This window comes from Sinocyclocheilus rhinocerous, unplaced genomic scaffold (genome assembly GCF_001515625.1).
Source record: "Sinocyclocheilus rhinocerous isolate Xijiao unplaced genomic scaffold, SAMN03320098_v1.1 scaffold193, whole genome shotgun sequence".
NCBI lineage: Eukaryota > Metazoa > Chordata > Actinopteri > Cypriniformes > Cyprinidae > Sinocyclocheilus > Sinocyclocheilus rhinocerous.
This window is the reverse complement of record NW_015627585.1, coordinates 374,824-396,819: the sequence shown is the minus strand read 5'-3', so window position 1 is coordinate 396,819 and position 21,996 is coordinate 374,824. Positions and strand designations below refer to the sequence as shown.

General features: G+C 39.0%; 1 protein-coding gene across 5 annotated transcripts in view; it reads left to right on the top strand.

Moving 5' to 3' along the window:
* The window catches only part of LOC107731519 (tubulointerstitial nephritis antigen-like), a 34,039-nt gene extending 12,555 nt beyond the window's left edge, over positions 1-21,484 (top strand). For 2 of the 5 annotated variants that reach the window (XM_016542647.1, XM_016542635.1), the window contains exons 2-13: positions 1,219-1,314; positions 1,509-1,825; positions 4,414-4,480; positions 7,170-7,262; positions 7,376-7,490; positions 13,896-14,019; positions 14,146-14,296; positions 14,470-14,656; positions 15,200-15,245; positions 16,476-16,599; positions 20,333-20,378; positions 20,471-21,484. In XM_016542647.1, the coding sequence (XP_016398133.1) occupies positions 1,516-1,825; positions 4,414-4,480; positions 7,170-7,262; positions 7,376-7,490; positions 13,896-14,019; positions 14,146-14,296; positions 14,470-14,656; positions 15,200-15,245; positions 16,476-16,599; positions 20,333-20,378; positions 20,471-20,626 (1,419 nt within the window). In that variant the 5' untranslated portion in view covers positions 1,219-1,314; positions 1,509-1,515 and the 3' untranslated portion in view covers positions 20,627-21,484. Of the gene's footprint in view, positions 1-1,218; positions 1,315-1,508; positions 1,826-4,148; positions 4,296-4,413; positions 4,481-7,169; positions 7,263-7,375; positions 7,491-13,895; positions 14,020-14,145; positions 14,297-14,469; positions 14,657-15,199; positions 15,246-16,475; positions 16,600-20,332; positions 20,379-20,470 lie in introns of those variants that run through there. The other 3 variants (XM_016542640.1, XM_016542656.1, XM_016542663.1) reach the window with 2 other exon arrangements.
* The last annotated feature ends 512 nt before the right edge of the window (positions 21,485-21,996 follow it).

Here is a 21,996-nt window from a genome sequence, read left to right as displayed (position 1 = left end):
TGAATTATTCCAAACTTTTCAGCAATATATATTCTATATATACATATATAATCTAAAAATACTTATTTATATTTGACACACTGTATATAATGCTTGTGAGGCCCATTTTGTGTGTAAATCTACATGAAAATGGGCTATTTTGTTATCAAAGATGGACAGCCTTAATAAGACATCCTTACCCTGTTTGTGCGCCTGCCTTAGCTTTGACTGCAGGAAGTAGCTGTTTCCGTAACAATTATAAGTTTTGGCTCCATTAGTTTGATACTGACATTATTTCCACCATGTCAGCTATTCTTGGCCTATGAAGATAAACAGGTCCATTTTCCTATTTAAACCAAACATTCTTTATCTTATCTTTACATTTTAATACAAACACAATTTTTAAGTAAACAAAAATAAAAAGTTATAGTATTTACCATTGGGTTTTATAGTTTAATTTCTCCAAAATAATTTCAAGAGGACCAGGTAACTAAACTAAACGGATTAGCAGAATGAATGCAAAACATGAATTATCCTTGCACAATAATTAAGCAATTACATACAGCTTTGGAACATGTTGAATCATATGAAGCACATTTCTTGAATTCTGTTTAAATGTAAACACTCCAAGTAGATTATGTAATATTTGGTTAATTTATGGGTTTAAGTTTCCACAGACATTTTTTTCTGTATTGCTCAGTATGTGATCCATGATGGTGCCAAGTATGTTGACATGATAACTGTACAGCGAATATCTGTTTACTTTTATCTCAAATATTATAAATATGACAAAATGTCTCAAGAGAGATCAAATATAGACAATGACCATTCATTTTGACCTTTGTGCTTTCTCTGAAAAGTAAGAGCCTAGTGTAAGACAATATTTACATAGAAGTAGTCACTGCTGTGAATCTTTCCTGGACAGTTTAGCAAGTAAATAAAGACTGATGAACGTCTAGATTAACTTGAGGCCTGAGTCACATGACCCCACCTTTTCTATTTTCTATTAGACACACCTCAATGTATGGACCATCCCACAGTAACCCAAGCACACAGACAATACAAGTTTCAATCATGGACCAAAGTGAAGAGTTTGCCAACAGTTTCTTCTCAGATGATTCTAACCTCTTCTGTCTGTGCTCTTCTACTGCTGTGATCTTATTGTGTTTGCAGGATGAGTGCATTATTAAAATAAGAACAAGTAGAACGGTCTGTTTATCAGTGATGTTTATATTGCAGATTGTTGGCTCATAGCCTCGAGTTCAGTCTGCTTCAGGAAAGTGCAGAACAAACCATCGGCATTAGGAATTGCATTGCTCTGCCTAACACTCCAAGTTCTGTTTCCCATTTCTGTCGTTTCTGTTTTCGATCAAATGCTAAAATGTTATTTCAGCTGTAATCATATTTATTGTTGTTGGTTTTTTTTAGTATGATGGAGCATAATTTTGTATTGGTGCATTAGATTCAATTCTGATTTGAAAGTTGACCCTAATGGCTGATGTTTTGCTATATTGATTTCTTTATGACAGATAAGCAATGTTGAAGCTCATGATACTGTCCGCCATCACAGTGCTCCTCCTGCTGGCAGAAGGGGGAATGTCGGCGAGGACTCAGTCCCGCACTAAGAGAGAACTGGCCAGCCCGCTGCACCTCAGAGGGATCCGGGACCCCTTTGGCTCCTACTGTCAGAGGAGAGGAGGCTGCTGCCCCGGGCGAAATGACCAGTGCACTGTGCCATACCTGGACACCATCTGTTACTGCGACCTGTTCTGCAACCGCACCGTGTCCGACTGTTGTCCTGACTTCTGGAGCCACTGCCTGGGAACAACTCCCCCATACCCTCCCAGTGAGTTGAATGACAAAGTAAATTCTGGAGAAATTATGAAGACTGCTGAGTCTAAGAGTGCTGGTCACTCTTTTCCATGTAATTGCCTGCACAATGAATAGGGACTAAGACTTTCAAACTTCAAAAGCGATCCACAAAAGCACCATAAATTTAACATAAAATGATGCATATGACTAGGGCACTATATTATAAGTCTTCTAAATCCAAACAACAGTTTCATGTGATTAACAGACCAAAGTTTAAGTCATTATTTACTGATAATCTAATCATTATTCACTGATAATTTACATGAAATATATGCTTTTTTAAAGCTATTTGAGTGTAAGAAACAGCATTTATGAGACAGTTTATGTTAGACGTTAATGCTGATTTGAAATTTGGTTTTGTTTTTTTGTTTTTTGTTTTTGTTTTTAGTTTGGCCAGCAGATTTAGAGATTTAAGTATTTCCCAACTTAAACAGATAGGAGTTGGTCTTGCTTGCCCGAAGTAGCTGCTGGCATTGCAAATATGGGTGAAATAGGGGAACTTGAGAACCAGATCAATATAATTTGTGAGCAAAACATTCAGTCCACTTTGTGAACTAGATGAATTAATTTTTTGAAAAGATTTGACCTTAAAAAGGATTTGTTTTTTCAGACATTGCTACTCCTCTCATGAGCATATCTAGGGCCAATATCAATATTTCTATGCAGCAACAACTTAATTTTCAGTATGTTCCTTAATACAAAGCTATTCTATGACTTCAGATATGGTGCATGATTCATATGGACTACTTTTATGATTTAAATTTTTTTTTGTCAATTTGGACCCCCAGATGGCAGAATCTCTTTAAGGTTCAGTCCTGTTTTAGCCTCCTCCATGACAAGAAACATACAGTATAACCAGGTTCTCCTATAGAAAAGATCTGTAGTTTGGGCTTAATCATTTTTGATCAAGATAGAAAGCCAAAAACATTGGTATGCTTAGCTAACAATTTTGGCTCACAGCCAATGTTTGAAGTCTACGCCGTTAAGAAAAGGCTAGTGTTTTTCTAGAAACATAATGGAAAACCAAGTCCACATTCTTTCCTGTTAATATTTTCCTGCCATTCTTGCTTCATGGACTTCACTGTGGTTGTGTAGTGCCACTGAGGTGTAAAATGTTCAATCGTGGACCTAATAATGGGCAGAGAACAGTGGCATTCTCATGAAAAGTGCAGAACAGTGGAGCGGAAGGCAGGGAGCAATGAATGGAGGTCAGCAGAAAGTATGCCTGTAATGTACGAGGAGGGAAGGGGGTGGAAAGGGTGACTACGGGCAGGGAGTGATCACAACAGGTATGTGTGCAATGTGTGTTTGCTAAAGGAGGGACACTCATGTCTATGGGGCAGGTATGACTTCACGGATCACAGCTCAGCATTACTCAGACACAGAGTGTTGCTAAATCTCAGTAAATGTTTCCTCTGGAAAGCCGCTTTCATATACAGTAAAAATAACATCTGATAGTTTATGCTTCCTATTATTTCAGATTTTTGAGCAATTGCAGCTAAAGCATAACTTTTTGATGTTTAAACTTGAAACTTTCCTATAAACAACGTAATTTAGTTTAATAAAAAATAAACAAACACAAGTAAAATTTGAGTACTTAACAGTGAAGTGTGCAAATGGCAACACCAAAAATTGCTAAATTAATTCTGAAAATGTATTATGCTACACACAGTCGCAAATTCATCCACAGTGTCTTTCCCAAACTTTTCCTGAACGTGAAAGGCAGCAAACAGGAGAAAATATCACATATCACACTTTTGAGAGCCCTCCAAAAAACTGGGCTTTGTATGTGACTTGCAAAAAAATTAAAATAAAAAAGCCAGACCCACACATGATGTGTGGAGAGAAATAAAAGATATTGTGACCAAAAATTAAGAATTTGTTCTCACGATTTATTAAATGATGGCAGTGTTTTAATAATTTGTTCACTTGTTTTAGTTTAATTGTGGCCACATATGAAAGATTAAGAATATCTTTTAATTTATCATTAATGGAGAAAGATGCATTTTGGGCCCAGATGGTGTAGTTACAACATCTACCAGCAGTAGCCAACTGAATCATACTAACCAGCCAAACAGTGACCCTGTTTCCAAATAAGTTTCAAACATTCCTCTCCTCCCATTTTCCAACATTCGGGTGAGTCAGTGTTGTTATGTAATTCTATTTGGTGCCACTAATGGTGCAGAAATGAAATATTTTTATATACATGATTAAGGTAATGATGAGATTTTATGTGTGTGTCTGTTATAGTCTAACGCTGCCATCCTACATATGCATCCACTCCTCTTTAGTTTATTCTCACTGTAGTTTGTACTTAGTATATTAGGAGGAGAGGAAAGATGGCCTGCCCATTTCCAGCCAGGCAATCTCTAATTAAGCTCGTCAAGGCATGGCGACAGCAGAGTCTCTGGAAAAGCAATGGAAAGCCAAGAAAACATTCCACTGTGGGCACTACAGACTACATCACACAAACTTTTAATCCAAGTGTTTAGTATGTGCGTGTGGTTCTTCTTTAAATCTACTGCAGATTGATTCATAATTGTTGTTGTTTGTTGATTTCAGGTTCTTGTGAAAGGAACGGCCACAGGTTTCACTCAGGAGCAACATACAAAGAGAACTGTAATTTATGGTGAGTTTGAAATCTAGTCAGAGCTGTATACAAATCCTCCTTTCTTTCTTTCTTTCTTTCTTTCTCCAAACAGTATTTTCATAGCACTGACAACAGCCTTGTCAAGGGCACTGTGGATCTCTCAATCCAAGGCCATGGTTTGGCTACATCAACACATATGTTGGCAGGATTTATCCACAGACCGAGAGAGAGTCTTGACTGGGCTGCTTCAGTGGGCAGGACAGTGGGACCCCTCAGGTCCTGAAAAGATTACACACATTCCTGACTTCCCATACATATGCTTCACCTTCAGCGCCCTTGTGATCCCGACAGTGTGAACAGTACAAACACACCTCAGGATAATGTACAGCACATATACATCCATAATATTTACCACGTGTCTCTCCTTTTACATAAACCCCCTCGCTAATATAGGATTAGCTCTCCTCATAGAATCTAATCCATCGCACCGGCCATGGCCGAAGCACATTGCCTTTCACTGTTTGAGAAGTCAGTTGACACATAAACCTCCTTAGTTAATGACCAATATGTGAGAATACATAATTTTGTATGCTGAAATTCAATATACAGTGGTATATAGAATATAAATTAGTAAACTAACTGCTTTGGCTAAGAAATGACCCTTTTGTTTATTGGTGATGGATTGCTGTATTTTTGTTTTGCATGAAGAGGCAATTATTTGCACTTTAGCTGATTGAGCGCTGCGTTACCTCCAGCTGAGATTTGCTGTGAAAATTGTGAGAAACTGGAGAGATGTGTGGGAATCTTTCACTAATTAAAGTCACGTAACAAACTTTACATTTAAATTTGCATTAAACATTTTAATTTGCTTAAAATTTAAAACACTCAACTATCCATTTATGCAATATTAAATGGAATGACATGAAATGAAATTTGAAGGCATATTGTGACAAAGTTGCAATAATGAAATAATTTCTTACAATTGCAAGAAATAAAATCATGATTCTGAGATTTTATTTTCCGTTTTTGTTGGCTTCCGTTTTTGTTGGCTTCCAGAAGATTTTTTCATGTTAGCTGTGATGATTTTTTCATGTTCGTACCCAAAGATTCTCATGTTGTGTGATTTGCCTGCAGATGTGTTTTTGTTTGTATGTGTGACTCAGTCTGTTGTTGATGTAAATCAATCTAAATCTCTTTTTGCCATTGCATTTCTATAGGCCCTATCAGAGGCGCTATATGAATCCCCGCCAGAGCCCATGCATTCAACCTGCTGTCATCTTTTAGAGATTACTATGAAATGTACACACAGAGAAATCACATAAATATGTCTGCTCTGTAACAGAGGGCATGTCTAAGGCTTGTATCAGGATGCTGATTTGAGCATTACAGTGAAGCGTGACAGAATGAGAAACTCAGCTTCCTGCTGACAACAGGTCACTTGACACCTTTGCACTCTGAAGACCTTTTGTAACTTTCAACCAGCAAGCATGCACTGGTATGTGAATTAATGTCTCAATCTGAACTACTGTGTGAAGATTGAGCACTAGGACTTTGAATTTGTGTCACCTGACAGAAAGAAGAGGTCACAAGATCTGCTATGTGCAACTAGATTTTTACAGAGAAAAATGTGAGTGCAAAACCCATAGCTACGTTGCTAGGGTGTTCTGGATGGTTGCCAGGGTGTTGTTATGTGGTTACGAAGGAGCTCTGGTTCTAGTGTTGCTTAGGTGCAGAGGTTGCCAGGTTGTTGCATACTGGCCCAAATAAAAAACAACAGCACGCAAAATAATAGCAAACCTCTCCTTGCCACACACGATTTGAGGCATCATTCATGTGTGAAGTACAAACGGGCTGGACAGGTAACATGCTGAAGTTGAATTCTATTCTCCTCTTTGTAACTCATCCCGCTGCTCTCTAGTAATGTCTCTGCAGCAGTGCACCTCTGCTCTTCCTCTTTTAATCCACGTTCCTCTCAAACATCAGGCCTTCTGAACCTCCTCCCATAGCACAGGCTGACTAAAAATTGATATTTCTTCAAGAGCTGCAGCCTTAAAAGGCTCACAGACCCCTCTCTCTCTCTCTTTCTCTCTCTTGCTCGTTTTGTGTCTCACATGTAGAATATGTCTGAACTGCCTCATTGTTTCACTCTATGGTTTGGTCTGATGTCTGTCTACATTTTCTCTGTCTGTTTTAAAACAGTTATATAAACACATTATGTTGTTTATTATTTTAAAAGTTAATCTACAATTTACTTTAGTCCTCAGAAACGGAACTGTTAATGAAAGGACAATGAGGGGTTTAAATACGGTCCTAACATAAAATTAACCATGATTAAATGTTTTAAATCATTTTAAACACAAAAATGTTTATATTCCACACTTAAAATGGTAACCTTTACCTACTCGACTGTAGTTAACAGATAAACTCATAGTAAAACGCTTGTGTTTTGCCATAATCTTTTGCATTAAGTGCACACATCAGAGTTTTGAACAGTTTTAAAGATTATTATTTGGATATTAAAAACAGCAGACCTCATATCAAATGACCAGAAAATTATATAATATTTATTTTTTTATTCTGAGGTTGACAAGCAATATTTGTGAAGATCACTTCCTTTCACTGACTATTTTTTTCATGTATTTGTTCAGGCCTTATTTTGGACTTTATTTGTATGGACTGTTAAATTTTCCGGATGTGTTCACTAACAGTTTATATTCGTCTCCCACAGTACATGTGGTCAAAATGGACGCTGGGAATGTGAGCAACATGCCTGTCTGATAGAGGATGACATGATCCAGGAAATCAACAGGAGAGGTTATGGGTAAGCATCAGGAATCCCATATAGTCTGCCATTACCGTATTCAATATATATAAACTAGTGCACAAATCTATTCCCCTCTCCTGCTTAGTCTCTTTATCTTTTTACCTGTCCAGTTGGAGGGCCACAAACTACAGTCAGTTCTGGGGTATGACTCTGGACGAGGGTCTGCAGTATCGTCTGGGAACACAACGCCCCTCACGGACCATTATGAACATGAATGAGATCCAGGTGAGAGTCATCTGCAGCCAGTATGTTACTGGCATGTGAAACAGACAGTCAGACGTTTATTATTGCAGGACCCATATGCAAAGCGGAACGTCACGCTATCCTGAAGGGTTTACTTGGTCTTGTTTTCCACTAAAAATATCTAATCATATAATAATATCTAACTTGATTTCAGTGAATACATCTTACGGTTTTCATATAGGTTTGTTTTACTACTGTATATATACTGAAATTTTGTGAAGTTTACACTACGGTTCAAATGTTTGGGTTGGTAAATTATTTCCATTTTATTTTTAAAGAAGTCTCCATAGCTGCATTTATTTGATCAAAAATAGAGTAAAACAGTAATATTGTGAAATATGATGTGAAAAATGATTTGGCACTCAAGAAACATTTCTTATTATTAATGAATAAAAAACATTATACTTTTTATGTAATAGGAGATACAGGGTTCTTTTTGTAACATCATAAGTGTATTTACAGTAATTTTTTATTACTTTTTAATGTGAATCTTGCTGGATAAAAGTATTAATTTCTTTAATAAAAAAAAAATCTTACTGACCCTAAACTTTGGAACAATACTTTATTATTTTATTTAATTTACTAAAAGAAAAAGAAAATGGATAGAAATAGAAATAGAAATAGAAATATATATATATATATATATACAGTGGGTACGGAAAGTATTCAGACCCCCTTAAATTTTTCACTCTTTGTTATTATTGCAGCCATTTGTTAAAATCATTTAAGTTAATTTTTTTTCCTCATTAATGTACACATAGCACCCCATATTGACAGAAAAACACAGAATTGTTGACATTTTTGCAGATTTATTAAAAAAGAAAAACTGAAATATCACATGGTCTTAAGTATTCAGACCCTTTGCTGTGACACTCATATATTTAACTCAGGTGCTGTCCATTTGTTCTGATCATCCTTGAGATGGTTCTACACCTTCATTTGAGTCCAGCTGTGTTTGATTATACTGATTGGACTTGATTAGGAAAGCCACACACCTGTCTATATAAGACCTTACAGCTCACAGTGCATGTCAGAGCAAATGAGAATCATGAGGTCAAAGGAATTGCCTGAAGAGCTCAGAGACAGAATTGTGGCAAGGCACAGATCTGGTCAAGGTTACAAAAAAATTTCTGCTGCACTTAAGGTTCCTAAGAGCACGGTGGCCTCCATAATCCTTAAATGGAAGACGTTTGGGACGGCCAGAACCCTTCCTAGAGCTGGCCGTCTGGCCAAACTGAGCTATCGGGGGAGAAGAGCCTTGGTGAGAGAGGTAAAGAAGAACCCAAAGATCACTGTGGCTGAGCTCCAGAGATGCAGTCGGGAGATGGGAGAAAGTTGTAGAAAGTCAACCATCACTGCAGCCCTCCACCAGTCGGGGCTTTATGGCAGAGTGGCCCGACGGAAGCCTCTCCTCAGTTCAAGACACATGAAAGCCCGCATGGAGTTTGCTAAAAAAACACCTGAAGGACTCCAAGATGGTGAGAAATAAGATTCTCTGGTCTGATGAGACCAAGATAGAACTTTTTGGCCTTAATTCTAAGCGGTATGTGTGGAGAAAACCAGGCACCTGTCCAATACAGTCCCAACAGTGAAGCATGGTGGTGGCAGCATCATGCTGTGGGGGTGTTTTTCAGCTGCAGGGACAGGACGACTGGTTGCAATCGAGGGAAAGATGAATGCGGCCAAGTACAGGGATATCCTGGGCGAAAACCTTCTCCAGAGTGCTCAGGACCTCAGACTGGAACTAAGGTTTACCTTCCAACAAGACAATGACCCTAAGCACACAGCTAAAATAACGAAGGAGTGGCTTCTCAACAACTCTGTGACTGTTCTTGAATGGCCCAGCCAGAGCCCTGACTTAAACCCAATTGAGCATCTCTGGAGAGACCTAAAAATGGCTGTCCACCAACGTTTACCATCCAACCTGACAGAACTGGAGAGGATTTGCAAGGAGGAATGGCAGAGGATCCCCAAATCCATGTGTGAAAAACTTGTTGCATCTTTCCCAATAAGACTCATGGCTGTATTAGATCAAATGGGTGCTTCTACTAAATACTGAGCATTTTTCAGTTTTTCTTTTTTAATAAATCTGCAAAGATGTCAACAATTCTGTGTTTTTCTGTCAATATGGGGTGCTGTGTGTACATTAATGAGGAAAAAAAATTAACTTAAATGATTTTAGCAAATGGCTGCAATATAACAAAGAGTGAAAAATTTAAGGGGGTCTGAATACTTTCCGTACCCACTGTATATATATACACACATAGATGTGATGTCGTCTTATTTTATACAAAAAGGAAATTTTGTTTTAAGGATATTTTTACTGGACAACAAGATAAAAAAATACTGATTTTAAGAAAACAATTTGCTGTGTTTAATTTCTGTTTATTTCACAGCCACTTACTAAATAAATAAATGAACATAAAACCTTGATTTGAGTTGAATTTGAGAATAAAGAGATCATGTGCTAAAGACATGAAGCTTTCCCAGAATGCCACGACTGACCAGTTAGAATCAAGTATGTAGATAATCTCTTTATTCATCTCATGTTTATGCCCATTGACGGCTCTCTGATTATCCGCTCTCATGCTCTGAGCAATGCAGTATGCCGTTAGGAATCATCAAAGCAAGAATACAAGGCCGGATTCGGAAATCAGACTGTTGTTTGATCTTTGCTATGCATCAGCTGGCTGCAGTGCAGTGCAGTGAATGCATCCTAGATGTGTTCGTCTGGATGTGTGCTATTTGATGTGGCTCGCTGATGCTCTCTCCAAAAAGCTGCCCATGATCCTGATCCACACCAACACGTTACATAAGAGCAGATTCCACAATTTGAGAAGGCTGGAAATGATTGATGCTGTTGATGGGTGCAATTCATTTATAGTCTCAAAAAGTACCCTCACTAGATAGGGACCCATACGCATATCTTCCTCCCCTTCCTCTTTTCTCTCCTACCTACATCCTCCAACACGTCTCCACCTGTCTCTAGAGTCAAGCCTGGGTTGTTTATGAAGTCCCTATCTGCCTAAAATCCACTTGGCACGTACACTAATGAGTTGTCTGAGTGCAGCAAAAACTCTCACACACTCTTTACTTTCTCTTTGCTCAGCGTGAGTGCTCGCTTTCCCTGTTGGGTCAAGTGTTGCTGCAAGCCGTGGCCCTTCAGGGATCCTTTAACCACCACAATTCACCGCTGCAGTGCCGGACACTTGACAAGCACCTGCATTCCACAGGATCATATCTGGTAGTTGTCAGGGAGAATCATGACGATATCACAGGCTGGAATGTAGGAGGATGGCAACCAGCAGCTGTGCATTACCAAAGAGGGAGAGGCACACAGGAGCCTTTATGAGAGAAAGTACTAATACATTCCTTATTCAGGACATTCTGAAAATTTGGGGTGTAATATATGACTGAAATTGGTCTGGGGAGAGTTATAGATTTGGGAGGTGTAAAGCATGCATGAATGTGACCCTGTTGAGGTTAGGTTTAGGGTTTTGTGTTCACACCTGGTATTTACATCAATTTTGGTTATTCCGATCACAAGCGGAAGGCTAATTATGACTTTTTTTTTAAATTATTGATGGAACAGGTAAACTCAAAAAAATGCTGGGTTAAAAAGGGACAAACCTCAAATTTCTAAAAGGGTGATAAAACAGAGCAGTTTCAGGTGGCCCAAAGAGGGCATTAAATATTTAGGGATTCATATTCCTCCTTTACTACAGGATTTATATGAAGTAAACTACCCCAAACTAATTAGATGTATTCATAGCGACCTACAAAGATGGTCAGAAACTCCCTTATCTTTTTTAGGCCGTATTGAAAGTATACGAATGAATATATTACCCAGACTCCTCTACCTTTTTCAAATGTTACCTGTAGAAATTCCCAAGTGTGTATTTGTCAAATTGGAGAAGCAGATTTGTAAATTTATTTGGGCAGGGCCAAAGGCCAAGAATAAAATATAAAACATTACAGCTTATGAAAACTGATGGGGGAGTAGGTCTTCCAAATCTTAAATGCTATTATTGGGCTCAAGTCATTTGAACAACTGGTAGAAGAATTTAAGTTACCAAAAACTGATTTTTACAGATATTTACAAATAAGAGATTTTCTTACAAAACATAAAGAGTGGAAGAATATCATTAATCCAAACGAAATAGAGAAGTTAATGATGAAAATACAGATGGGGACGATTGACAAGAGGCTTATTTCTAAATTATATCAGGGATTGCTATCACTTCACCCATATAATTATTTTGTATACAAAGAACGATGGGAGGCTGAAATGCAGGTAGAGATTACACAAGAGGACTGGATAAATATATGTTCCGAGGCCCATAAAGTAACTAACTCAAACACATGGAGAGAATTTAAATGGAAAGTTATTACCAGATACTTCCGTATTCATAGCGACCTACAAAGATGGTCAGAAACTCCCTTATCTTTTTTAGGCCGTATTGAAAGTATACGAATTAATATATTACCCAGACTCCTCTACCTTTTTCAAATGTTACCTGTAGAAATTCCCAAGTGTGTATTTGTCAAATTGGAGAAGCAGATTTGTAAATTTATTTGGGCAGGGCCAAAGGCCAAGAATAAAATATAAAACATTACAGCTTATGAAGGCTGATGGGGGAGTAGGTCTTCCAAATCTTAAATGCTATTATTGGGCAGCACAGCTAAAACCAGTAGAGGCATGGTTGAAGGATAATATGGATACGCGTTGGTTAAACAGAGAAAGGCCTCTGTCAGTATCCCCTGGTTTCACTCCCTTACATAGATTTCAGCTGGGGAAATGTGATAATGGGTAAGTGGACAAGAGTTACTTTAAAAATATGGAAAAAGATACGATCTTCATTGAAAATTACTCATTCCATTTCTCCTCTATCTAGTATAAGTACAATAAATAACTTTATACCATCTGCACTAGATATTGGTTTTAAAAAATGGGCAAATTATGGACTAAAGTTTATATATCAGCTTATTAGTAAAGACCATCTCAAGTCATTTGAACAACTGGTAGAAGAATTTAAGTTACCAAAAACTGATTTTTACAGATATTTACAAATAAGAGATTTTCTTACAAAACATAAAGAGTGGAAGAATATCATTAATCCAAACGAAATAGAGAAGTTAATGATGAAAATACAGATGGGGACGATTGACAAGAGGCTTATTTCTAAATTATATCAGGGATTATCACTTCACCCATATAATTATTTTGCATACAAGGAACGATGGGAGGCTGAAATGCAGGTAGAGATTACACAAGAGGACTGGATAGATATATGTTCCGAGGCCCATAAAGTAACTAACGCAAACACATGGAGAGAATTTAAATGGAGAGTTATTACCAGATACTTCCGCACTCCACAAATTGTAGCAAAGATGCGAATAGGATCATCTAGCAGATGCTGGAGAGAGTGTGGTGACCTATTGGGAAACCACACTCATATCTTTTGGTCCTGCCCAAAGATACAACAATTCTGGGAAGATATCTATAAAGTATTTGGAGACATATTTCATATTGGTATTCCTTTTGGTCCAACTGTGGCTATTCTAGGAGTGATACCTGAAGGCATGAGGGAAAGGAGATTGAGTTATCTACTTTAAATATTATTTTCTGCAGCCCTAAAATGTATCATGTCTAAATGGCTCAAATCTGTCCCACCCACATATGAACAGTGGATCCGAGAAATTTACGAAATGGAAAAAATAACTTATTCCCTTAGACTTCAGATGAATATTTTTGAAGCAAGATGGAGTCCAATCTTAAGAATAATACGTGATAATTGCTAACTGATTATACATAGTGGAGTGGATTATGTATGCAACTATATGTACATGTTCACAAAGCATATGGTTTTTCCTTTTATATATGTTATTTTTAAAATCTTGAAACTGTGAAAAACACCTACTTTTTTTTCTTTTCTTTTCTTTTTCGACAAACCCAGCTATTGGGTTGTTTTGACCGCTGGGTCAAAACAACCCAATAGCTGGGTTTGTCCCTTTTTAACCCAGCATTTTTTAGAGTGTAACAATTTGGAAACTCAAGATTTCTGGATTTTTTTACTGGAGTACTTCTGAAAACCTACAAAATTAACAAATCACCGTTATATAACGACACTAAGGCTTTATTACAGTATTTTGCTCATGCAAACCTTGGACTTTGGAGACCCAGACTTCCTCTCATCCATCCACTGGTCCTGCGAAAAATAATACACATGGAAATGATTGTATTATGCCACCAAAATCACTCATAATCACACCATGGATACATTTATGGAAATCTTTATTCTGTGTTATTCATGTCTTCAATGCCAAACACAGACATTAAGCCATAAAAGAAAAAGAAAACATTCAATCTTGCTTTATGTGTTGCAGATGAATATGAATGGAAATGATCATCTGCCAAGTTACTTTAACGCAGCAGACAAATGGCCAAGGAAAATCCATGAGCCCTTGGACCAGGGGAACTGCAATGCATCCTGGGCTTTCTCAACTGCAGGTGAGTCAGAAAAGACATGACACAGACCACAGCAGAAGAACACTGCAGAATACAGTACTGTGTGTATGTTATATCATGCAGTTCTGTTCTTTCACTTATATGTGAACCCCTCTGACTCACTACTAGCTGTTGCATCAGACCGGATCTCTATTCAGTCAATGGGTCACATGACCCCTCAGCTCTCACCTCAGAATCTGATTTCCTGTGACACACGTCATCAGGGTGGCTGCTCCGGTGGGCGTATCGATGGGGCCTGGTGGTACCTAAGGAGAAGAGGGTAATTCACTTACGTTTACGCACAACATCAAAGATGTGAAGATTGTGCACATCTGACAAATAATACTTTGACTTTGACATCATATCGTTTTTGCAATGTATACTACCATTAACATAATTAGAATATTATATCAGGCAATCTTTTTGATTTAAATATCTGTCTTTTTCTCTCAGAGTCGTGACAGAGGAGTGTTACCCTTTCTCTCTGCCCCAGCAAACTCCTGCTGATGTGGCTCGCTGTATGATGCAAAGTCAAGCGGTGGGCCGGGGAAAGAGGCAGGCCACAGCACACTGTCCCAATAGCTACAGCTACCACAATGATATCTACCAGTCAACCCCACCATACAGACTGTCCTCCAATGTAAGTCAGCTGACCCCTCGAATCAAGCAGAAAATCAGTTTCTTTTAGAAAATGACAATAAGTCTTATTACCCTATATAATACTGTTTTTAAAGTAACTTTATCTTGTTTAAAGGATGTTTTATTGGACAAGTTTCATGTATAATCAGGCATCCCGTATGTTCTGACACGTTAGAATTACATTCTCTATAAAACATGCAGACCTCTGCCCGCATAATACCAATGGTTAAAGCATCAGTGATTTACTGTTTTTCCCCCCTCACACCCAGCATCTGTGTGCTTTTCTGTGTTAAATTTCTTCATCAGTCAAAACCCTTCAACTCAAATCCAAAGGGAGGAATATCTCACAACTGTCTGGAGAGGCATTAGTACACTGTAAAGTTCACTTCATATCATTATTTCAGTAATTTCATTATAAATGCATATATCTTTTCTTGGTGCAATATATATGCAGAATTTTCAGTGTAAAAATAGCGTTAAGCTGGAATATGCTGTTCATTCTCACTAACTGAACTCATTTGACATGTTGTTTTTCCACTCACAGGAGAATGAGATTATGAAAGAGATTATGGATAATGGCCCTGTGCAAGGTATGGATTTCTCCAGAAGCATGTGTGTGTGTGTGTTTGCACAATACTGTGAGCCAGAGGATAAGAATAGTAAAAAGCACATGCCTAATGACTGTTCATGCAGTCAGCAAGGATCAGTCTATGTCGCATTAGTCATCATGGATGTTGTAGACGCCCATACGGCATTTAGTTTGGACAAAAAGCCTAAACTCATCATATATGCAGTGAATTCTTGAGAAAAGTCCCCTACAGTAATATGAAGAGGGTGTGTGTTTGTGTGTTGTTCAGAGCGTCTTCGTGATCCTGTGCCAGTGCTCTGTTGTATTGTTCCAGACAGGCGGGAACACTGGATTTACGCCAGATTTCACTTCTAATCTTTGCAAAAATTCTGCCTAACCTCTGGCTTATATTGAGAAAGAGATGAAAAGACAGTCTTCATGTGCAGGAGTGTGTGTGTTCATTAGGCTCTTTTTACTGCTTAGGATCTCCTACACTCTAAAAAATGCTGGGTTAAATACAACCCAGTGCTGGGTAAAATAGGGACAAACCCAGCAATTGGGCTGTTTTGACCCAGTGGTTAAATGTTTAACCTAACCTTCTGGGTAGTAACCCAACTGCTGGGTCAAAACAACCCAATTGCTGGGTTTGTCCCTATTTTACCCAGCACTGGGTTGTATTTAACCCAGCATTTTTTTAGAGTGTAGTAATGTCTGGAATAACACAAAGTGTTAGAGGGTGCAGGTAATTCTCATAATGCAGTGTCTTCCAGAATGTTGAACTGATTTTACTTCACATGCCATCATGGATGTCCTCAGGAGGTTTGCTGCAGGTACCCACCCACAAAAGTTTTGTCCTGGACCATGTGAATTTAAGCAGTGGGTCTTTATGCCATGTGAAGTTCTGCTTATTTGAACTCTTATACAATTAGTAGCGGTCACTTTGATCTCACTTTGATCTGCAAGGGAACAAGATGTTTGGGTGAGCTTGCGGGATATTACGTAATTTGGCTTTAAAAAGCAGCCATAGCATTTCCTGTAGTATGACAGTGAGTGATAAGAATGAGGGATCAGCTTTTGATTCAATGATGTCCGAAGGTCAAAGATCAATTTGATTAAACAAAGATCAGATTTTGGACATGAATTCAAGGCTTCTATTCATTACTGTACTGTTGTCATTTGCATTCTTTTTTGAAAAATGGTGTGCTTAAAAATACATAATGGACGTGTGTTATGTTTGTTTTTCCCTTTTTAGCCATCATGGAGGTCCATGAGGATTTCTTTGTGTACAAGAGTGGAATTTACCGACATACAGATGTCAATTACCACAAACCATCAGAGTACCGCAAACATGCAACGCACTCTGTTAGAATAACAGGGTAAGCTCTAGCATTGCATAACCTTTCATCTCTAATGGTGGAAGCAAGTGGAATGAGTTATCTGGCAGTGTTTCAGAGAAAGTTCTTAGGCAACAAAAGGTCTCTCTCTCTCTTACACCATTTGTCGTTTTCTGATACTGATAGACAGACAGACAGACTGACTGACTGACTGACTGACTGACTCTTTAGGACATCTTTAGGTCTTTCCCATTTAAGCAGACAGGAGCTGTGTTTGCATGACTGGGGGCATCACCGTGATGGCTGAGGAGTGAATTAACCTGCCTTGAAGGCACTTGATAATATTTAAGACATAAGCTCGTTTAGAGAACCATCATGGCCCCACTTGACATGTTTTTGTTACTGCTAGCAGACAAAACACCTGGATGACTGGCCTTCCAGTTCCACCCCCAGACACACACCCCTCAAAGCCTTTGTCTGGTTTTGCTATACTCACTCATACATAACACACCTTAATAGCACTACTTCTCATTTAGTCAGCTTCTCAACAGAGACTACTACATTAGTTTGCTCATCAATTACCAATTTACTCAACTGCTTAAAGAACACTTGTAAATCAACAATAGTAAGGATTCACTTTACTTTGTCATAAAAAATGGTTGAAATGAGCGGAAAATATACAACTCGGACCACTATTTTGTTTTGTTTTTTGTTTTGAAATCTTCTGAAACAGTGTCTCCAAAAATGAAGCATTTTTCAACAAATGTGCCTGAGAGATTCTTGCTGTGCATAAATGTGGTTCTTGAGCTGCACAGAAGCACTATAGTCTTTCCCAGACAGTGATTGTTTAGTAAGACATTGAGAGGCTCGGTCGGGTCAGGCCATGTTCCCCAGGTATCCCAATTGCTGGGTTTGTCCCTATTTTACCCAGCACTGGGTTGTATTTAACCCAGCATTTTTTTAGAGTGTAGTAATGTCTGGAATAACACAAAGTGTTAGAGGGTGCAGGTAATTCTCATAATGCAGTGTCTTCCAGAATGTTGAACTGATTTTACTTCACATGCCATCATGGATGTCCTCAGGAGGTTTGCTGCAGGTACCCACCCACAAAAGTTTTGTCCTGGACCATGTGAATTTAAGCAGTGGGTCTTTATGCCATGTGAAGTTCTGCTTATTTGAACTCTTATACAATTAGTAGCGGTCACTTTGATCTCACTTTGATCTGCAAGGGAACAAGATGTTTGGGTGAGCTTGCGGGATATTACGTAATTTGGCTTTAAAAAGCAGCCATAGCATTTCCTGTAGTATGACAGTGAGTGATAAGAATGAGGGATCAGCTTTTGATTCAATGATGTCCGAAGGTCAAAGATCAATTTGATTAAACAAAGATCAGATTTTGGACATGAATTCAAGGCTTCTATTCATTACTGTACTGTTGTCATTTGCATTCTTTTTTGAAAAATGGTGTGCTTAAAAATACATAATGGACGTGTGTTATGTTTGTTTTTCCCTTTTTAGCCATCATGGAGGTCCATGAGGATTTCTTTGTGTACAAGAGTGGAATTTACCGACATACAGATGTCAATTACCACAAACCATCAGAGTACCGCAAACATGCAACGCACTCTGTTAGAATAACAGGGTAAGCTCTAGCATTGCATAACCTTTCATCTCTAATGGTGGAAGCAAGTGGAATGAGTTATCTGGCAGTGTTTCAGAGAAAGTTCTTAGGCAACAAAAGGTCTCTCTCTCTCTTACACCATTTGTCGTTTTCTGATACTGATAGACAGACAGACAGACTGACTGACTGACTGACTGACTCTTTAGGACATCTTTAGGTCTTTCCCATTTAAGCAGACAGGAGCTGTGTTTGCATGACTGGGGGCATCACCGTGATGGCTGAGGAGTGAATTAACCTGCCTTGAAGGCACTTGATAATATTTAAGACATAAGCTCGTTTAGAGAACCATCATGGCCCCACTTGACATGTTTTTGTTACTGCTAGCAGACAAAACACCTGGATGACTGGCCTTCCAGTTCCACCCCCAGACACACACCCCTCAAAGCCTTTGTCTGGTTTTGCTATACTCACTCATACATAACACACCTTAATAGCACTACTTCTCATTTAGTCAGCTTCTCAACAGAGACTACTACATTAGTTTGCTCATCAATTACCAATTTACTCAACTGCTTAAAGAACACTTGTAAATCAACAATAGTAAGGATTCACTTTACTTTGTCATAAAAAATGGTTGAAATGAGCGGAAAATATACAACTCGGACCACTATTTTGTTTTGTTTTTTGTTTTGAAATCTTCTGAAACAGTGTCTCCAAAAATGAAGCATTTTTCAACAAATGTGCCTGAGAGATTCTTGCTGTGCATAAATGTGGTTCTTGAGCTGCACAGAAGCACTATAGTCTTTCCCAGACAGTGATTGTTTAGTAAGACATTGAGAGGCTCGGTCGGGTCAGGCCATGTTCCCCAGGTATGTCTGGTAACCTCGGCTGACCTGCCGCTGGTGTCTGTGAGTGTGACATGCTTCAGTGGTGACGGCGATATAAATCGCGAGTCTGTCTGAACCCCAGCTTTTCTCCTGGCCTGCTGTCACTCGCTGACGCTGCGGTTCTCGCACTACTCTAGACGTTCGGAGGACACTGTATAGCCCTATGAAGTTGGCATACAGGGGGCAGCAGTGTTTTTACTGGGAAAATCCTACCGTGGTGCATTCGGCTAAGCCCAGGGTCTGGGAAAGTTTGTGGAAAGCTTTTTGATGTCCAGTGTAATGGAAATGGCATTGTTCAGTGCAGACAGAGAGGCCTAAACCCAGCGCAGGTCAGAGGCTGGTTGGATGCAGTGGTATGTCTGTCATTGTCCAAAGCCAAGGACAGAAAACATGGTGAGATAAGAGCGTAGCAGAACTCTGAGCCACACTTTTCATACAGCCACTGGTTCTGACCCTCCAACTCTCCCGTGTATTTTATATGGAGGCACATTGCTTTTTTTAGGTGATTTTGTTTGTTATTTTTCTGAGTGTACTGAATACCAACTCCCCCCTAAGCCCCCCGTGGAGATGGAAGTCAGATAAGTATTATTTGGGAACAGAATGATATGTTCCCGAGTCTGATGGAAAACTTCCCTTAGAATAGATGTGGACTAAACTATATTTATTCCAGGCATTCCACATATACAAATAAATAACCCTTGACACATTTAATGTTTGACAAGCTGAATGTTCTGAATTCACATGAAAAGACATTAAAGAGTAAATGGCTTTCTCTCAAAAATAGCCAAATACTCAAGGAACCAGGAGGACGGGTGGAGAAGCATAAGGAAATTCTTGGCATGGTAAAGGTTCAACCTACCGGGTTGTTGTTGACTTGAGGAGATTTAAGGGGGCGGGAGTAGGCTGCTTCCTGATGCTCACGTCCTTCCTCTGAGAAATGGACACAGCACTATTTTCAGGATGTATTTTGGTAGTATAAGGATTTTCCCATTTTTTCACAGATTTATTGTTGGTTTTGAGTTGAAAGCTCTCAGAATATTCATCACTGCTAAAATCAAAATAGTCATATCATATCTATTTTTTAAATTTATTTCCTGCATCTGTTCCCAACTAGAGTTGGATGTGTACATCTTTTCTTTTCCCATTCTTTTCCATAAAATCTGATAATGATGGCCTTTATTTTAGAGCCTACTCTTAGAAGGCTGATTTGAATTCTAATGTCTAGTGAATGCACAATAGCATATTGATTTTTATTGCACTTTTCCAGATGGGGAGAGGAAAGAGACTACAACGGCAGAACACACAAATACTGGGTGAGAAATTACATCCATCTGATATGCTACAAGACTTTTCTATTCAACAGGAGATTTTACACCTTTTAAACAATCTTTCCTTCACTCCACAGATTGCAGCCAACTCATGGGGGAAGAACTGGGGCGAGGATGGTTACTTCCGGATTGCTCGTGGTGTAAATGAGTGCGAGATCGAGACGTTTGTGATCGGTGTGTGGGGCAGAGTCACCATGGAAGACATGCACAACCATCACGGACGCCGCAAGTAGAGATCTGCAGTGTACGCCTCACTGTATGATTTAAACCGCAATGTCAATCAGGTCTTTTGCAGGTTTGTTAGAGTCTGATTTCCACCATACCGACCAAACCCCAGTGCCTTCTGAATATCTGTTCACACCGTATGCATAAAAAGAGGTGTCCACTGCCCCCCCTCTGTCCAAATACACATCTTCACTGGAGTTTTGGTTTGGAAGATTTGGCCAATATTGTCTTATTGGTGGAAACCAGCTCGTTACACTCCTTGAGTGGACCTCAAATAACAGCCACAGGACTCAGATGCACTCAGGACTCAGTATTCTAAAGACACACTTCACAGGCACACATGCACTCAGCATCACAATGTAGCTGTCTCAAATGTCTAATATAGTGAAATATCAGGATGTGTCTTTTGTTTTTTCCCTACATTTGGGAATCATTACACACCAAGTCAGACAGCACTCCATACATTCTGCTAAAAGGATAGAGGAACACCAGGATTGGGGGAAGAAGAAGGTTTTAGGACCAATAATTAATTCCAAAAATAACCTAGAATAGATTTGTGACAGTTCTCTGCATTCCGTTGAGATTAAGGTTGTTTAAAATTGCTTTAAAGCATTTTAATCCACTCCAGTCTTTGTTTCAAAGTCTGATTCTGTTAGGTTGGCTGTTAAATAAAGTTTAAGAGAGATTGTACAGATACAGGCCACTTTCTTCACAATTGAAAACAACTGCTATTTGCTCTCATTTTAGAATAACAGGAAGCAAACCAAAATAAATGGTTTTTCATGCTATGAGACCAAAAATGGACATCAGTAGGGGTGCTACCGATCACTATCGGCCGATAATAACGTTGGGATGTTTGATCGGCGGTCTCTAAAAAGGCAGATCTCAAAAAACCGATCTCAAGCTGATGACGCTGCCGTGAGAGGTTTGGCACTTGACATGCAGCGGCACCGTCTCAGTCTCTGTCTGGCGTGGTAAGATAATTATAATGCTGAAGGTGTGGTAGGCTACTCGCCTTCATATTTCTTCATTAAATAACTTGTAATTTGAAAACCTTGTGTGAGACGTAATTTCACAAACAGCGTGAGTGAATCACCTCGCGCGCTCTCTTTCTCTCTCAAAATATGCAAATGGCTTCAAATCACCACACATCGCGTCTGTCTATAAGCGAGCTGCACGCTGCACAGTTGGCACAGGAATTGTCACTTGCACTATCGAGGCAGTGTCACATCGTCACTAAAGTTTATAAATTGCATTACTTTTTAATTCTTGCCAGTGTTTAACCATTCAGCGCTCGCGCGCTCTCCTGGAGACCGTGGGCTCATGCACACTCGCAGCGCACACACATAATGCCAAATTCACGTTACTCCGTTTGTAG